General features: G+C 46.4%; 1 protein-coding gene across 1 annotated transcript in view; it reads right to left on the bottom strand.

Moving 5' to 3' along the window:
- Nucleotides 1-16099, bottom strand: part of LOC115480737 (semaphorin-4E-like) — a 141417-nt gene extending 125318 nt beyond the window's left edge. Inside the window, exons 1-2 of the mRNA XM_030219608.1 lie at nucleotides 16048-16099; nucleotides 15115-15441 (exon numbers count right to left, since the gene is read on the bottom strand). Of these exons, the coding sequence (XP_030075468.1) occupies nucleotides 15115-15223 (109 nt within the window). The 5' untranslated portion in view covers nucleotides 15224-15441; nucleotides 16048-16099. The remainder of the gene's footprint in view (nucleotides 1-15114; nucleotides 15442-16047) is intronic.
- Between the last annotated feature and the right edge of the window lie 2824 nt (nucleotides 16100-18923).

Here is an 18923-nt window from a genome sequence, read left to right as displayed (position 1 = left end):
TTTGTTGCATTTGTATCCCACCTCTTTGCAGGCTCAAAGTGGCTTACAATACATCATGAGTAGTGGAAGAATGCTAGTAGTTAAACATTTAGTATTGCAGGATCTTGGTCAGCATGATGATAATAAACAAACAAACAAACAAACAAACAGAGTAATAGTATACAAGCAGATATTATAAAACAGTTCTGAATATAGATGTGCGAGTTGTGTATAGTCACATTTGTTGATCTTTGTGGTACGCTTTATTAAAGAGATTGGTCTTCAGTAATATGCAGAAGTTCATTCTTTCGTAGATAGATTTCAAGCTGCACGGCAGTGCGTTCCATAATTGTGTGCTCAGGTAGGTAAAGTTTGACGCACGCATTAGTTTGTATTTCATTCCTTTGCAGCTGGGGAAGTGCAGATCAAGGAATGTACAGGATGATCTTTTGGCATTCCTAGGTAGCAGGTCTATCAGGTCTGACATGTAAGCTGGTGCGTCTCCATGGATAATTTTGTGAACTAGTGAGCATATTTGAACGTGATGCATTCCTTAAGTGGGAGCCAGTGTAATTTTTCCCGTAGAGGCTTGGCACTTTCAAATGTTGGTTTACCAAATATGAGTCTAGCTGCAGTGTTCTGGGCTATCTAGAGTTTCTTGATTATTTGTTCTTTGCAGCCGTCATATAGTGCGTTGCAATAGTCTAGATGACTGAGCACCATTGATTGTACCAGGTTGCGGAAAACACTCCTTGTATACATTTGTTGCATATACAATTTTATTGTTTATTAATTTTTCACAAGCATTGTTTAGATTGCCAATAGGAGACTTTGTTTCATGACTTGTCTGGGAATATGTTTGACATGATAAATTCCTAGGTATGTATTTTTCATATATATTCTTTATACTTTTTTATTCTCTCCTTGAATTATATATTACTGTATTTATCTACTACTGTTTTTATTTTTAAAATCAGAGTTTGACATGTTCATTATTTATTTGCAACTTTTTTAGATCCCTGATGCAGGCCGGTAGGGCCGACATACGAGTCGTGTTGGGTCCCCTTTTTTGTTTTTTTGAAAATTGTTGTAATAAAGACTTTCTTTGGACACCACCTACGAGAGGTTCTTCTTTTTGTTTCTCTACTGTGGATGCCTGGCGTTTTCCTTCAGTGGAGTTTTTTTTTTCTTCTGTTTGTGTTTCACGGCACCCCCCTGCCATGCATACCCTGCTTACCGCATTCTGCCAGTCCTGTTCGGCATGACGCCTGAGGGACCAGCCTCTCTTTAAAGCATAGCAGGTATTGTCACCAAAACATGCCTTGAGCGCAAGACACAATCCTCCCAAGGAAGATGATATCAGCCGAGTAAGAATATCTGTCCTAATAAAGCAGCACTAATGTCCAGGACTCACATAGGCACATCACCACCTTTGCTGGTACTGCCAGAACTGGAAAATGCTGGCACATTTAGGGGGCTGTTTACTAAAGCTTAGCACGAGTTATCTGCAGCAGGGCCCATTTTGTTTCTATGAGCTCTGCTGCAGATAACTCGAGCTAAGCTTTAATAAACAACCCCCTTAGACTGACTCTGGGCTTCTTCATGAAGGTAGCTCTGCCCTCATTATTTATTTTTTTTTAATTTATAAGAATCTTTATTGCGCATTGATTGCCAGTACAACGATTCAAACTCTCAAAAACAATACCAACAAATAACAAAAAATACTTCCACAAAAAGACAACGAATCACATCTCAGTAAGTCGCATAAGTACAAGGTCAATGCAGCTATGGAATCATTTTATATTCTTGTTTTTTCATTTTTATTCTTCCCCCTCCCATACAACTCCCCTCCCCACAACAAACCACCCAAAACACCTTCACACCCCCCTCCCTCCTCATACCTCCCCCCCCCACCCTTCTACCCCCAATCCCCCCCACCACCTTTCATCCAGATCTGAACAAATTTTAAAAAATAAACACAGTTACTGCACTAACCAATCATACAGGACAATGGTGAACAAAAGGTTGCCATATCTGTTCCCATCTAGGCAGTTTCTTCTTTTTCACTGCCCTCATTATTTAATATCTTTCTTTTAATATTAAGTGCATTTTTATCTTTCAATGATTTTTATTAAAGCCGTAAGTAATCAAACAATACAAATGTGTATATATCAATCAGTCTCAAAACCACAAGACTTAGCAAAACAAGTTTTTTCACATTTGAGTCCCCAAATGCTGTCCCCGATTCTTTTATCATTTTATATCCCTCGTCCCCCCTCCCCCCACCCTCTCCTCCCTCCCTCCCACCCTCTCCCTCCTCTAGACTCTGGTATTGGGATCTAATGTCACTTCTGTAGGGATCTGACGGGTGTCACTTTGTCTCAGTTCTCTATTCCAATTTGCACAAGATCCTCTGTCTGATCTTAGGCTGTAGGGTACTCCAGTATCGCTCCCATACCCCACGGAATACTTTCCGCTCCTGATCTGGGTGAGCGGCCTCGAGAAGTCCACATAGTTCAAGGTGTAGCAATTCTGTCATCTTTGTTCTCCACAGCTCTCTGGTGGGCGCCTGTGTCTCTCTCCAGTTAAGTAAAATCACCTTTTTTCCTATTAGCACTGTCCTTCTTAAAAAGCCCGTGCATCCCGCTGGAATCGGCTTTGCCACAGCATATGTGTCAAACAATAGCAGTGGGGTATCTCCCACTGTCCGCTTCCAGTGATGGCTGACCTCAGCCAGCACCTGCTTCCAGAATGCTCTAATCTGTACACAATGCCAGAACATATGGCCCAAAGTTGCTCTGTCCTCTCCACATTTGGGGCAGTTTCCTACTCCAAAACCTGCCCTTCGCGCTCTGGCTGGTGCTATAAAGGCCCGCATGGCAAATTTATATTGTTGTTCCCATTGTCTAGTAAACGTTGATCTGTGCAAGATGGACAGCAGGAAGCTTTGTATAATGTCAGCTGTGATCTCGACCTTGAGGTCCTGCTTCCAGTCTTGTGCCACCTTGCGATAGTCAATGTCCTCTGTTGTGTCTAGGAGATACCTATGATGAAATCGCAATGGCACTATTTCTTCCGATCTTAGAGTAAGCGCTGTTGATATCGTTTCCTGTACATCTTCGGCCAAATTCATTGCACCCAGGGAGCGAGCATAGTGTTTCACCTGTGCGTGTGCATAAAAGTCTGATGCAACCAGTCCGAATTCTCTTTGTAGATCTGCAAGTGGCTTAACCTGCCCTTCTTCATTCAATATCTGAAAAAGGTATTGAATCCCCTTTGTCCTCCAGGATTTGAAGTGTTGTGCTGATGACCCATCTGGGAAATCCGGGTTAAGACGTAGTGATATAAATGGAGTCGCATCTGCTGCAAAGCCTTGTCTTCGGCACAGCCAACGCCACATTGCTCTCACTGATCTCACGAAACAGTTCAAGGGTTGTTGTCTAACAGGTCTTATTTTTGGTGTGTGCATTAAGCAGCTGAGATGTACCTCCGGCACCAATGAGGCTTCCAGCTGTGTGTTTGTAAATTGTTGGCTGCCTGCTAGCCAATCCCGCACATGTCTCATGGTGCAAGCAATTGTAAGGTACCTGATACTGAGTAATCCCATGCCTCCATGTGCTTTAGGTTTACATAGCACATTCAACGCTATTCTGGGGCGTTTATTATTCCATAAAAACTTCCTTAAGACTGCATGCAGTGCTTTCTCCTCCCTGCCTCGCAGATACAAGGGCAGCAACTGGAATCTGTACAGCCATTTTGGTGCTATCATCATGTTAAAAAGAGCAATTCGCCCCGCCAGAGAGAGCGGACAAGAGCCCCATATCCCCAAAAGGCGTCTAGTTTCCTCTAGCAACGGCTGTACGTTCCTCCTATATAGTGTCGATAAGTCTACCGGGATTTCCACCCCCAGATATGTAAGTTTCTCATCTACCCACTTAAAAGGAAAAGGACCCTTCCAATTAGACCTAACAGTGGGGGACATCGGTAACGCCAAGGACTTTCCCAGATTTAGTTTGAACCCTGATAACTGCCCATACTCTCCTAGGCTCCCCAGTAGTCGCGCCACTGATGTTTGCGGGTCATCTGCTAGAATCAATAAGTCGTCTGCATAGGCTAATAGTTTCACCTCCCCCCCACCCACCTTCATGCCCTGGATTCCGGGCTCTGCGCGAATTTTACATAGCAAGGGTTCTAGTGTTATCAAAAATAGTAACGGGGACAGAGGGCACCCCTGTCTTGTTCCCCGCCTTATCAAGAATTTTTGTGTTCTGACCCCATTTACCAATAGCTGGGCCTGGGGATCTTCATAGAGCATCTTAACAGCTTGTAGGAACCAGCCACGTATCCCAGTCCACTTTAGTGTCTCAAACATAAATGGCCAGGTCACCCTATCGAAAGCGCGCTCGGCATCTAAGCTTATCACTAGGCCTGTTGCAGCTTCCCTAGGTGTTGCTATCACTGCTGCAATCAACTTCCGCACATTTAACACTGAGTGTCTACCACGCACAAATCCTACTTGTTCCTCCCCCACTAACGTTGGTAGTACATTCGCTAAGCGCTCTGCTAATAACCGGGAGAGGATCTTAATGTCCACATTAATTAATGAGATAGGCCTATAGGCAGCAGGGTCTGTAGAGTCTCGTCCTGGTTTGGGAATTAATGTAATTATCGCCTCGTTTGCGTATCTGGGGAGCCTTCCTGCTTCTATCGCCTCTTCGAATAGGCCTATCAGGGGTCCCACCACTTGTTGCTTAAGCAATTTATAAAACTCACCCGAAAACCCATCCGGCCCAGGTGCGGAGTGCATCTTCAGGGCTTGTAACGCTCTCATCACTTCCTTGGCGTCTATGGGGGAATCTAAAGACTCCATTTGGTCTTCTGTTAAATGCGGCATTGTAGCTTGAGTTAGATATTCTTGAATCTTCCCCTGTATCTCTGCCCCTGTCTGCTCCCCGGAATACACCCCTTCAAAGTGTGTTCTAAAAATTTCTGCAATTTCCTCTGGGTTTGTAGTGTGAGTGTGGGGGCCATTCCGTATTCTAGTCACCATTTGTCGTCTGCGAACTCCTTTAACCAGCCTAGCCATCATCCCTCCCGGGCGATCCCCGAATCTATTAAGATGGTATTTACGTACCACCGTTGCTCTCATTAACCTCTCCTGGAGCAGGCTATTTAGCTCTGTCCGCGCTGCAATTAAGGACTCAAACAAATCTTGTGTAGCATGCGCCGTATATTCCCGCCTGGCCCGTTTTACCCTCTTCTCTGCCTGTACCACCCGCTGTGCGATTTGCCTATTCCTCCTACCAATGTATGCCATCACCTCCCCCCGCATTACTGCCTTTGCAGTGGACCAAAACAGGCCGGCGTTGTCCGCATGCTGCGCATTATTCGATTGGAAATCTGCCCACCTATCAGCTAAATATATGGCAAACTCATTGGAAGAATAAAGATATGCTGGGAAGCGCCAGCCTCCCGGTGTGCAGTAGTATGGTTGTGCCTCTATATCTATCCAGATTAAAGCGTGGTCTGAGATCTCATCTGGGCCTATGGTTGCGTCCAAAACCTGGGAAAATAACTGTTGCGAGACAAGAATGTAATCAATACGGGACTGGGTTCCATGGGCCCGTGAGGTATGCGTGAAATCACGTTCTGTATCGTGTAATAACCTCCAGGGGTCCACCAACCCCAGCCCACCACAGAAGGTCTCCAGCACACTAGGTGTCAACGTCCCCCCTCTCGATTGTCGGCCAGTCCTATCTAGTCCCGGCTCCATGACCTGGTTCATATCTCCTGCAATAATTAGTGGGTCGGAGCCATACCCTTGGCATCTTGCAAAAAGGTCTGCAAAAAACTTCTTTTCTCCCATCTGGGGTGCATAAACCGCTACCAAGAGCCGCGTCTGACCCTGCCAATTTACCTGTACCCCTACATAATGTCCTTCACTGTCTGCAAACGCCAATTTAGCTTGAATTGCTGCCGCCTTATGTACCAGAATTGCCACCCCTCCTCTTCTTCCCACTGCCGAGGAGCAGAAGACCTCTCCTACCCAGTGCCTTTTTAATTTCTGATGTTCTGTGTGCGATAACCTGGTTTCCTGTAAGCATGCCACTCCCACCTTATGCCGCTTCAGGGCGCCTAGGATCTTAGTCCTCTTAACCGGGGATGTGATCCCACCCACGTTCCAGGAGATCAATCTTGTCCCTCCGCCCTGTTGATTAGCCATTCCCTCTATGTGTTCTATAAGACTTTAGTTTGCCTTCTATTCCATTCCTCAGGGGACCCAGCCTCCCCCCTTGGAATATCCATCTCTGGTTGTACTTAAACTGTGTGTCCACCCGTCTCCCCCTTTGTACAGACCTTCTCCCCCTTATACAATCCCATCGTTTGAATGATCTTCCCTGCGTGTGATCCCCAAATCCTACCCTCCCTCCCTTCCCCTCCCCTGTTCTCTCCTCTTCTCCTTTGGGATTCCTTGTGTCCCCTATCCACCCTTCCCCCCCCCCTGTGTGATCTTCTCCCATATTAATGGGTGTTGGGGTTTCCCGTGCCCCCGGGCCCCGGCTTCCCTCCTCCCTACATTGGCTCTACCCTTGTTGGAACTATTTTATTACTCAGTATCGGTCCCCAAACAAACAAACCTTTTGCACTGCAGGTCTCCCTTCTTTGTGCACTTCAGCCATTTGTCTGTTCAGTGTTGCCTTGCGTGTCCAGTTGCTTCACAAAACTTCGTGCTTCTTGAATATCCTCAAATTGTTTCCACTTGCCCTCGTGTTTGATTTTCAAAATCGCTGGGTAAATCAACCTGAATATCTGTTGTTTATCATGCAATTCCTGGCACAGTGGGGTAAACTTTTTCCTTTTTTCTTGCAGTGCGGCTGAGTAGTCCTGGAAGATACGGATTTGCTGCCCCTCATACTGCAGTGTGTTTCTTTTTTGGCGAAACCCTCTCAGTATTTCTTCCTTGTGCACGTAATTGTGCACTTTTGCAATCACTGTCCGTGAGGCCTGCTTGCCCTCTTGTTTCCGGCCTATACGATGTGCTCTTTCCAAGCACAGTTTCCCTGTGTGGTCCGAAAGCGCAAATTCTTCTGCTAGCCATTTTTCAAGTAAATCTGGTAACATTCGGTCAGGTACTGACTCTGGCAGTCCCACTATGCGAAGGTTCCCCCGCCGTGATCTGTTTTCTAGGTCCTCCACTTTTGCGTGCAGAGTTTCCAATGCGGCGGCCATTTTCTTTTCCTTCTGCGTCGCGGGGCCTGCTGCATCCTCTACCGCGGAGATTCTTCTTTCCAGCTCCCCCGCTCGCTGGACCGTGTCCGCAATAAGCGATTCCAGGTGGGACACTTTTGTATATAGTTTTTCCAGCTTCGGGTCTAATGCTGTGTCCATCGCTTCCACGATCTGTTGCAATTGTTCCGTTGTGAGCAGGGTTCCCCCGCTTGTGGTGCGTTCCTCCGCTATCGCGGTTGGCGCCTTAGTTTTTTCTTTTTCTTTTTTGGTCCCTCGATTCGCCATTGTTCGCGCTGGTGAACCTAGGTATTTGTCCATGCAGATCTGAGTTATGTCTTGCGCCGCTTTTTGGGGAGAGATGCCAGCTAAACGTCCCGCTTTAAATGCAATTTAATAAGCCAGGGCCCGGGAGCTCACGGGACCACGTCTTTCTCTTTCTAGAGCATCACGTGACCCCAAGTGCATTTTTATAATATACCACTGCATTCCACATGACAAAAGGAGCAAGTTCCCACAAACCATCTTTCTATTTTATCTAGGCACAGGAAAAAAAAAAAAAGAAAGATTTTAAATGCTCCCAGGGTTCAACCTAATTCATGTTTAATGTGGGCTATAACTGCCATAAATAAGTAAACAAATTAATAGATATAAACTCTGAATGTTGAGCACCTGATTCTCATAACATGATGTCTGTTTTAGTGGCCCTTTACCAGGAGAAAAAAAATCTCTGCACAAATATAACACTTGCTAGGATGTTCCTATAACCAGCTCCTCCAACTGATACACTGATTACGATTTATAACAAATACTGTACCTATGAAAAGTTATTCCGTTATTATACTTCCTCTTTGTACATCTGTATGCTGTACAAGCTGGCATGTTTGAAAACATAAGTGAAATTAAATAAAAATGCTACCAACAATGAAGAGCTGTAACGTGGATGCAACAGGTCATAGGTTTGTTTGCTTTGAGTGTATGCAGAATGACGGCAGCATGAGGAAGGGGAAACATAGACTAACATAAGTACATAATATAAGTACATAAGCACCGCCATACTGGGAAAAGACCAAGGGTCCATCAAGCCCAGCATCCTGTCTCCGACAGCGGCCAATCCAGGCTTCAAGAACCCGGCAACCCCCCCCCCCCCCAAAAAAAAAAAAAAAAATTATAATAATGTTCAATGGACTTTTCCCTCAGGAATCTGTCCAAACCCCCTTTAAATTCCGTAAGGCCAGCTGCTGTCACTACATTCTCCGGCAACGAGTTCCATAGTCTGACTACACGCTGAGTAAAGAAAAACTTTCTCCTATTTGTTTTAAATGTACCATATTCTAGCTTCATCTTGTGTCCCCTGGTTTTGTTGTTGTTTGAAAGTGTAAAGTGACTACAACGTCATGCCATCACCTGTTCTCAATCAAACCTCCTTGGTGTACTGTGCACCATGGGGTTGTGAGGGGCATCAAAGAAAGTTGAGATTGTGCCTTAGGGATGGGGATGGAGCAAACTGAGTGTGCCACTGTTGTCAGGGATCAAACTTGAGAGTGTACCATGGGAGAAGAGATACCATTATAGCTGTGGAGGGAAGAAAATGAGAGGTGGGAGGAGGCGTGCCTCATGAAGAAGACTTTGGTGGCAGATTTAGGAGTTTTGCTGGGAGTTAGGAGACAGAACTGCAGTAGGAGTGAGAGGGGGAACTGGGGAAGCTGGAGCCTATGGAGGGAAAAGGCAGACAGATATTTCAAGCCTTATGATGGGGAAATTCTGTGTTTAAAACACTACAAATAAATTATGCAGAATTTTAAAATATTGTGCACAGAATTTTGGATAAGGTGGTGTGGTAGCCGTATTAGTCCACTTTTAAAGGTAATAAACAGAAATAAAACAAAACATAAAATAAGATGATACCTTTTTTATTGGACTAACAATACATTTTTGATTAGCTTTTGAAGGCAATACCTTCTTCACTTCTTATCTTAATTTCTTTTTTTTGTTTTATTTCTATTTATTATGCTCAGAATGTTAAAATTTCTTGTACAGAATTCCCCCAGGAGCATTGGAGATAGGATGTTTGGTACAGTATGCTCTTTTACTATTGGAGGTCTTTTACTAAAGTTTAACTCATTATCAGCAGCAGGGCCCATAGGAATGAAATGGACACTGCTGCAGGTAACTCATGCTAAGCTTTAGTAAAAGACCCCCCTTAAGATTTAGCTTGCCTTTTTGAGATAGGAGTTAAATTCAGATTTAAATGGTCAAGATGGTAAAATTATGTCTTACCTGATAATTTTCTTTCCATTAGTCCTTCAGATCAATCCAGAGACGTGTGGGTTATGCCCCTCCTCCAGCAGGTTAGATAGAGAGAACACTGAAGTTTCCCTCTAGAGAGCATGTGCAGCCTCACTAACTTCAGTATACACAATACCAAAGCAGTAACAAACGAACAAGATACAGTCTCCTGCCTCTAGAACTGCAGCCGAACCTGGGAGAATACTCCCCGCTGCCAAATTGAAAAGTAGTAAATGAATTTGCAATCGCCCAAACTTATTAACCAATCAACAAACCCAGAACGTGAACAGAACCAACTGATTATAATAAACTTTTCTGAAATCACGAGTTTGCATTACAGGGAGGGCCTCTGGATTGATCTGAAGGACTAATGGAAAGAAAATTATCAGGTAAGACATAATTTTACCTTCCATATCGTCCTGTCAGATCAATCCAGAGACGTGTGGGATGTACCAAAGCAATCCTCAGACAGGGTGGGACCGAACAACACCGGCCGCCAACACCGAAGCCCCAAAGATCACATCCCGACGCGCTGCGACATCAATCCGATAATGTTTCGAGAATGTATGCACTGACGACCACATTGCCGCCTTCGAGATATCCTCCCATGGAAACAGACTAGACTCTGCAAACGACGTCGCTTGCGCCCTTGTAGAATGTGCTTTTACGCTTAGCGGAGAAGACTTCCCCAACAAAAGATATGCCGAGGAAATCATCTCCTTAAGCCACCTAGCAATTGTCGCTTTAGAGGCCATACTGCCCTTTTTCCCTCCTGCAAACAGGATGACGAGGTGATCTGACTTCCGAAATGAATTAGTTGCCTCCAGGTATGCACAGAAGGCTCTCCGAACATCCAGACAATGTAAAGCCCTAAAATCTTGAGGATAATCTTTCCGCTTGAAAGATGGTAAAACCACCTCTTGGCTAAGATGAAAACGCGTAACCACTTTAGGCAGAAAGGAGGGAACTGTCCAAACCGAAACCCCTGCCTCCGAAAACCTAAGGAAGGGATCTCTGCATGAGAGTGCCTGAAGCTCCGATAGCCGCCTAGCGGAAGTCATTGCCACAAGAAAGACTGTCTTCAATGTAAGATCCTTCAAGGAAGACTCTTTGAGGGGTTCAAACGGAGGCCGTTGCAACGCTCGCAGGACCAGGTTCAAATTCCACGCCGGCACTACCGGAACTCGAGGCGGCCTCAACTGACCTAATCCTCGCAAAAAACGAACCACATCCGGATGAGAGGCCAAGGAATGCCTCTCCAACCGGCCCCTAAAACAGGCTAACGCTGCCACCTATACCTTCAGAGTGCTAAGTGACAGCTGTTTGTCCAAACCCTGTTGTAAAAACGCCAAAATAGAGCCTAGAGAAGCTGACTGCGGAGACAATCCAGCCGACTCACACCAGGAAACAAACGTCCTCCAAACTCTCGCATACGCCGTCGATGTAGATCGCTTACGCGCATGTAACATTGTGGTAATAACATCCTCCGGATAGCCTTTACGCCTCAGACGCGACCTTTCAATAGCCAGGCCGTAAGCCGAAAGTGAGCGGAATCCTGCATGGTCACCGGACCCTGCCAGAGAAGATCCTTCAGATGAGCTAGATGGACCGGCTCGTCGATTAGAAGATGAATCATATCCGCATACCACGGACGTCTGGGCCAATCCGGAGCCACCAGAATCACCGGTCCCGGATGCCGAGCTATCCTGCCCACCGTCCGACCTATCATCGGCCACAGAGGAAAGACATAAAGAAGTTCTAGTGGCCACCGCTGAAGAAGAGCATCCACACCGTCGGAACCGACCTCTCTGGCCCTGCTGAAAAATCTGGCCACCTTGGCGTTGGAGGAGCGAGCCATCAGATCCATCACCGGCTGTCCCCATCGCTCCAAAATCAGACAAAAGGCAGACTGGGACAGAACCCACTCTCCCGTGTCCAATCGATTGCGACTGAGGAAGTCGGCCTGAACATTTAAAGTTCCCGCTATATGAGCCGCTGACAACTGTGCCAACTTGCTCTCTGCCCATTGACACAGTATTGCCGCCTCCTTTGCCAGAAGAATGCTTCTCGTCCCCCCCTGACGATTGACATACGCCACTGCCGTCGCGTTGTCGGAGAGGACTCATACTGGGCGATGTGCTAGAAACTTCTCGAACGCCTCCAGAGCCAACCGGATTGCTCGAAGCTCGAGAAGATTGATCTGCAGCTTGGACTCCTGCACCGACCAGGTCCCCTGCGCTGAGTGACCGAGACAATGAGCTCCCCAACCCGAGAGACTGGCATCCTCGTCACTACACACCAATCGGGCGTGTCCAGAGGCATTCCCCGAATCAAATTGTCCGACTTGAGCCACCAACGAAGGGCAAAACGAGCTTGCGGAGACCAGGGAAGCCATATCGAGTAATCCTCGAATAGAGACCACTGACTGAGAAGATGCCATTGCAGCGGGCGCATGTGACTCCGAGCCCAGGGGATCACCTCTATCGTCGCTGCCATTGATCCCAGAAGCTGAACATAATCCCAGGCCCTTGGAATCGGCTTCTGAAGAATGGATGACACCTGTTCCTCCAACTTGAAGCGACGCTGATCCGGTAGAAAAACTCTCCCCTGGGCGGTATCCAATTTCACCCCCAAATAGTCCAAAGTCTGAGCTGGGATGAGATGGCTCTTCCGAAAGTTTATTACCCAACCCAAAGACTGACGAAGAGCTATGACCTGCTGAGTGGCCTGCACACTCTCCGCGTAAGAAGGGGCTCGGATCAACCAGTCGTCGAGATAAGGGTGAACCTGCAAGACTTTGGATCTTAAATGAGCCGCCACGACTACCATAACTTTGGAGAACGTGCGAGGAGCCGTAGCTAGACCGAACGGCATAGCTCTGAACTGGAAATGCTTTCCCAAGATTGCGAAACGCAGAAATCTTTGATGAGGAGGCCAAATGGAAATATGCAAGTAGGCCTCCTTTAGATCGAGAGCTGTCAGGAACTCTCCGGGTTGCACCGCTGCAATAACTGACCGCAGGGTTTCCATCCTGAAGTGTCGCACAGCGAGGGCTTTGTTTACCGCTTTGAGATCCAACACTGGGCGGAAAGCATCTTCTTTCTTTGGCACCACAAAATAAATCAAGTAACGACCTCGCCCCACCTCGTCTGCCGGTACTAAGACTACAGCCCCCAGACGAAGTAGCTCCGCCAAGGTAGCCTTCACCGCTGCCGACTTTATTGGAGATTTGCACGGAGACTCGAGAAAACTGTCTGCGAGAGAGAGCGCAAACTCCAGTTTGTAACCCTCTCGTATAATACTCAGCACCCATTCGTCTGTGGTTACCCTGGCCCATTCCTCTCCAAAGTCAGACAGCTGTCCTATCGGTGGAGAGGGCTGGACCAGGGCCCCATCATTGTGGGCCTCTAGCTCCAGACTGACCTCTGGAACCTGTCTGCGGAATTCTACGTTCCTGCCGAAAGAGCTGTTGAAGTTTCTGAGAAAAACGGGACTTCGAAAAGCCTCCAACCTTTCCAGGCCTATATTTCTTAGCTTCCTTAAAACGCGGACGAAAAGTTCTCGCTTGGTTTTTGGATTTATCCTCCGGCAAACGACCCTTGGACTCCCCCAGGTCCTTAACAATCTGCTCCAGTTCTTGACCAAACAGCAATCTACCTTTAAATGGCAAGCGCGCCAAGCGGGATTTAGAAGGAAGATCAGCCGCCCAATGTTTTAACCAAATCCAGCGCCTAGCCGATACCGCCAAAGAAACCCCTTTAGCGGAAGCCCTAAGAATATCATACAGGAGATCAGCCAAATATGCCAAACCCGACTCTAAAAGAGGAAAGTATTCAATTAGGTCATCCGGCGACGCCGCTTTCTGCACCCAAGACAAGCATGCTCTAGCCACATATGACCCAGATACCGAAGCCTGCAAAGTCAAAGCGGCCACCTCAAAAGACGACTTGACTGCCGCCTCGAGCTTCTTTTCTTGTGGGACCCTAAGAGCCGCTCCACCTTCCACTGGCAAGGCGGTCTTCTTAGTAACTGCCATAATCAGGGAATCCACCACCGGCAGCCTCAAGGAATCCAAATCTTCTTGGCGCAACGGACAAAGCTTGCCCATAGCCTCGGCCACCCTCAAACTAGCTTCAGGGGTTTCCCATTGAGCCTTAATTAGAACTTACATGGCCTCATGAATATAAAAAGCCCTTGGCGGGGCTCTAGTACCTGACATAATGGACCCACTCACCGCAACTGGGACCGAAGGCTCCGGAGCCGAGAGATTTAAAATTTGAAGCGCTTGCACTATAAGAGAGCATGCAACTCTTCTCTCCTGAAAAGCCTCGCCACAGTGGGATCATCCCCCTCAGCTGCGGGTAACTCTCCTTCTTCTAAGGCCTCTATGCCCGATTCCGCTGACGCTATTTCGCCCTCTACATCCGAGTGAGCCGAATCGTCGGCCATGGACTGCTCAAAGTCCAAACGAGACCTCTTGGCGTGCTGCAGCACCGGCTGCGGCTCTGAACCCACCTGGGTCCCCAAAATGGCCGCCAGTTGCAGATCGCCGCCTGTACGCAGCAAAAACGCCTCATGCATAAGCAAAACGAATGCCGGAGAGAAACCTGACAACCCCGACTTGTCCAACGCTGCTCCCGCGCTGTTCTCCTGAACTGCATCTGCCACAGCCGCCGCGTTCGCGGTTTCTGGCTTCTCATGCCTGACAGAATAAATTGCACTGGCGGAGGCACACGCCGAGCCGATACCCGCGCTTCCCGCCAAACCTGCATCGCTTTGGAGCGCCCCATCGGAGCCCAACTCGCGGTCCTGAATCTCAGCCCCGGCCTGATTTAAATTTACAGAGCTTGACTCACATACCCCCGACGCTGACCGACGAGCTCCACAGCGCTTCACAGACTAAGATGGCACAGACATGGTAAAAATTAAATTTTACTTACAGCACCTTGTTAGCCCTGCTCACGTTCAAGGTAAAGAACACTGAAATTGCTTCCAGCACTATCACACCCAGTGCTATTTTGCAGGCAATGCTGTGTAGTGAAAGGTATCTCTCTTTTTTTTTTTTTTTAAAGAGGCAGGAGACTACCTTTCTGTAAATTTGTCCGGCTGAGAGGGGGAGAAGGGTAGGGACCTGGCACCACCAGGTGTATCCCCAATGTGCATCCGCACCTCAACCCCACCAAAAGCTCAACACCCCCGAGGGAATGGGATAGGAGTCTTGGAATACAGAGCTGCACAGTATGCTCATTCTACCTGCTTAGATAGAGAGAATACTGAAGTTAGTGAGGCTGCACATGCTCTCTAGAGGGAAACTTCAGTGTTCTCTCTATCTAACCTGCTGGAGGAGGGGCATAACCCACACGTCTCTGGATTGATCTGACAGGACGATATGGAAATTGTATTTTGTATCAAGTTGGTTTTTGGTTTAATTAAGCCACATTTATTACAACATTTTCCCCTCAGAGTTTTCTTCCTAATATTTGTATACAGGCCAAATACTACCTTCTCAGTTGTTTGATTCCTATATTACAAATTACAAAAAAAAAAATCAGTGGCTCTTTCATGACAGCATATTATTTTTGTATTTATTGAGCTCATCTCCATTTCTGGTACACTCACTCTGAAAGGAGATTGTTTTTCGTGGGATACAGTTGGCGATGGATGCTTCACTGTGTTGTAATAATCCACAAATAAGAAACAGGAAAAAGGCAACTGTGGTTTTGTTCATTTTCAGAGATGCTTATCTTCTGTTCAGTCGGAATTCTTCAGTTTGTGATTATTTACAGATGCAATCCATGTCCCACGTTGGCCTTGAAAATGTTGTAATTTGAGACCACTGGAACACGATGCACGGAGCTTGCAACCCCTTTCAATCAAGTAGCTATCTTTTGGAGAGCATTTCAAAATCAAACTTTGCACTGCAAATCCATCATCTTTCTCCTAAAACTTAATACATTTAATATCAATGAATATTTTACTAGTTGAAAACATACAGGAAAAGCATAATCAAGGAATCTCAGGGTCATCAGGCTGACAATTATGTAAGGGTGGGTGCCACACTATAAACCAAGTCACTACTTTTCAGTAGAAGACTGTGCTTGTTAAAGGGGATAGGATACTTGCATCACATGCTCAACATGGCAAGTATCTTTGGTGCCAACATTTCAAAACGACTAGAGGTACCAAACACAATACAAATTACTTCTCCCGTCCCTAAACACAATGAAGGCACTCGCTCAATACCCATTGCACCAACAGACTGGCTTCTATACCATATACCTGTACGGTTTTAGATTTATTTCTGTAGAAAGACTTTCGGCTATTTTTAATCCTGTATACTGCGAGATTTCGAGCCCAACTTCTTAATAAAAACGAAGTAGGGGAGGTACAGAGAGCAGACAGCAGCCTAGCTATAACTTCTAATACCCACTGATGAGAACCACACTGTTCTGTACGCTGTTGTTCTCTATACATTCTCCAGAAATAACTGCCGTTATTTCCAGAAATACCCGACCCCGCCCTGTTCCCCTACGACAGGCCGCCAACACGTACCACAGTGCGGAAGAAGAGACCCAACTCTAATCCTATTCTCTCTCTAGCGCTCCGAGAGGCCAGCAGCATACCGCAAACACAAACACCCCGCCCCTGCCTCCGTTGTTCACCCGATACCACAACTCATTGGCTGCGAGTTTGTGATTGACGACATCTGCGCCAATTAAACTTAGCAAGGAAACGTCTGAAATGGGAATGACTAGCTAGTAGTTGCTTGGTTACGGTAGTAACGTTAGACGTTGAGTGTTTGACTCTGGTTTAAATTATTTGGTTCTAAGAGTCCACGGTACCGAACAGAAACTTGAATAGTACAGTGATGCGCATTCAGGTTCTCTCCATGCCGTCTCATTTCCACTTTCTTTGACCCCAGAATACTGTGATATTTGTAGCTCTGCGGGTAATCTCATATATATATAGTAGGCATGGGGGGGGGGGGGGGGGGAGGGAGGCTTGGCCTTGCCAATATATATTGCAGAAATTAGGCAACTTTGGAGAGAGGGCAAGGATTGGTTTGTTTAGGGTTACCATATCAGCCCCTCCAACCAAAAGGAGCATGATGATGTCTGTGGATACATGTTATCTTCCCTGTCCGCAGCAGACAATTAAAAACAAACCGGTTGGGATGATGGTGTTAAACTAATGCCAAGTTAACACTTTTTCACACAGGAGTTTGCTGAATGCTGAGAATGTTTGGACATGCATAGTGCCTATTAATAGTCTCCTCCACCACCTGTGGTACGTTCTTCGTTTTCATGAACTCCCTCTGTAGAATCAATGCAGTCATCGATGGCGCAAACTTGGACCACATTCTCAAGGTCCAACAAACTCTAGATGTTTTTCTGGGCATGCACTAGAACTTCCACCACTTCCAGTGGTACCACACTTCTGTTAAGTTTGAGTGGAAGGATAGTACAGCTTCAGCCTGGAAGGGGTAGGCTGGCAGGTTTGTGTGGCTGATTTATCCTGCTGTCCAAGGAGAATTTTCATTACAGGCAAGTGACTGGTTTCTCTATGGACAAACAGTAATCATCAGCCTACAAAGCTTAGCATTGATAAGGCAGATGGTTAACTAAAGAAACATTAAAAATGCCCCCTGTTCAACCTGTGCCTACAGAGTTAAGGCGAAGCTGGCAAAATTTAGCAGTGTGTAACATATGAAGCAATCAATGGCATAAGGCATAACACCACAAAACAATCTGCCAGTCGAACTGACTTTAATAATGAAGTTTCAACACATCCAATTGAAAACAAACAAATGCTGAGAGAAGCATTACTACTACTATAGATAATTTCTATAGCGCTACCAGTCGTACGCAGCGCTTCACAATTTAACATGTAGAAAAGACAGTCCCTGCTCAAGAGAGCTTACAATCTAATAGGACAGACAGACAGGACAAATAAGGGATAAGGGTGGGACAGACAGATAGGACATGGGAAGGGACTATTGAAGAGAGGAAAACAAGATAAAGGTTACAAGCAGGTGACAAGTTAGGAATTAACAGCAGCATCAAACAGGTAGGCCTTTAGCCCGGATTTGAAGGCGGCCAGGGATGGAGCTTGACGTAATGGCTCAGGGAGTCTATTCCAGGCATAAGGTGCGGCAAGATAAAAGGAACAGAGTCTGGAGATAACGATGGGGGGAGAAGGGTACAATTAGGAGATATTTGCCTAGTGAACGGAGATCCTGGGAAGGAGTGTAGGGAGAGATGAGGGTGGAGAGGTAGAGAGGGGCAGCAGAGTAAATGCACTTATAGGTTAATAAGAGGAGCTTGAACTGTATACGGAAACAGATAGGGAGCCAGTGAAGTGACTTCAGAAGAGGGCTGATATAGGCATAGCGACTTTGGCAAAATATTAATCGTGCAGCAGCATTTTGAACAGATTGAAGAGAAAAGAGATGGCTGAGTGGAAGACCGGTGAGAAGCAAGTTGCAGTAGTCCAAGCGAGAGGTGATGAGAGTGTGGCTGAGGGTTCTGGTAGCGTGTTCAGAATGGAGAGGGTGAATTTTGGCGATATTATAGAGGAAGAAACGACAGGTTTTAGCAATCTGTTGAATATGTGCAGGGAAGAAGAGGGAGGAGTCGAAGATGACCCCAAGGTTACGAGCAGAAGAGACAGGAAGAATGAGCGTGTTGTCGACAGAAATAGAGCGTGGGGGAAGGGGAGAGGATGGTTTAGGTGGGAAGATAAGGAGCTCAGTTTTGGACATATTGAGCTTCAGGTGGCGGTGAGACATCAAGGCGGCAATGTCAGATAGGCAGGCAGATATCTTGGCCTGGATTTCTGCTGAGATTTCTGGCGTGGAGAGGTAGATCTGGGAATCATCAGCGTAAAGGTGATATTGAAAACCGTGGGCTGAGATCAGAGCACCAAGGGAGAGAGTATAGATGGAGAAAAGGAGAGGTCCTAGGACAGATCCCTGAGGTACACCCACTGAGAGTGGGATAGAGGAAGAGGAGGATCCACCAGAGTAAACACTAAAACTACGCTGAGAGAGATAAGAAGAAAACCAGGAAAGAGCAAAGTTCCGAAATCCAAGTGAGGACAGCGTGCCAAGAAGTAGGCTGTGATCAACAGTGTCAAAAGCAGCAGAAAGATCAAGAAGGATGAGGAAAGAGCATTAACCACTGGTTCACCAAGTAATAACTGATATTTTTGTTTTCTTCTTACTTTTAAAACACTAGTCCTAAGCAAAACGAAACGGAGACTATGTAGCAGCTAGGAAATAACAGAAGACAAAACTACATAACCAAATGTTCTGGTTCAAACAGTATCTATGAACACATGGAAAGAGGATCAAGTCGCAGCCCTACATATGTCTTGGAGGGGCATATTGCAAAGGTTTGCTGTTGTGATAGCAGTCTTCCTAACTTGAT

This window comes from Microcaecilia unicolor, chromosome 11 (genome assembly GCF_901765095.1).
Source record: "Microcaecilia unicolor chromosome 11, aMicUni1.1, whole genome shotgun sequence".
NCBI classification, from domain to species: Eukaryota; Metazoa; Chordata; class Amphibia; order Gymnophiona; family Siphonopidae; genus Microcaecilia; species Microcaecilia unicolor.
The sequence above is the reverse complement of the archived record's forward strand: the minus strand, read 5'-3'. Positions and strand labels throughout refer to the sequence as shown.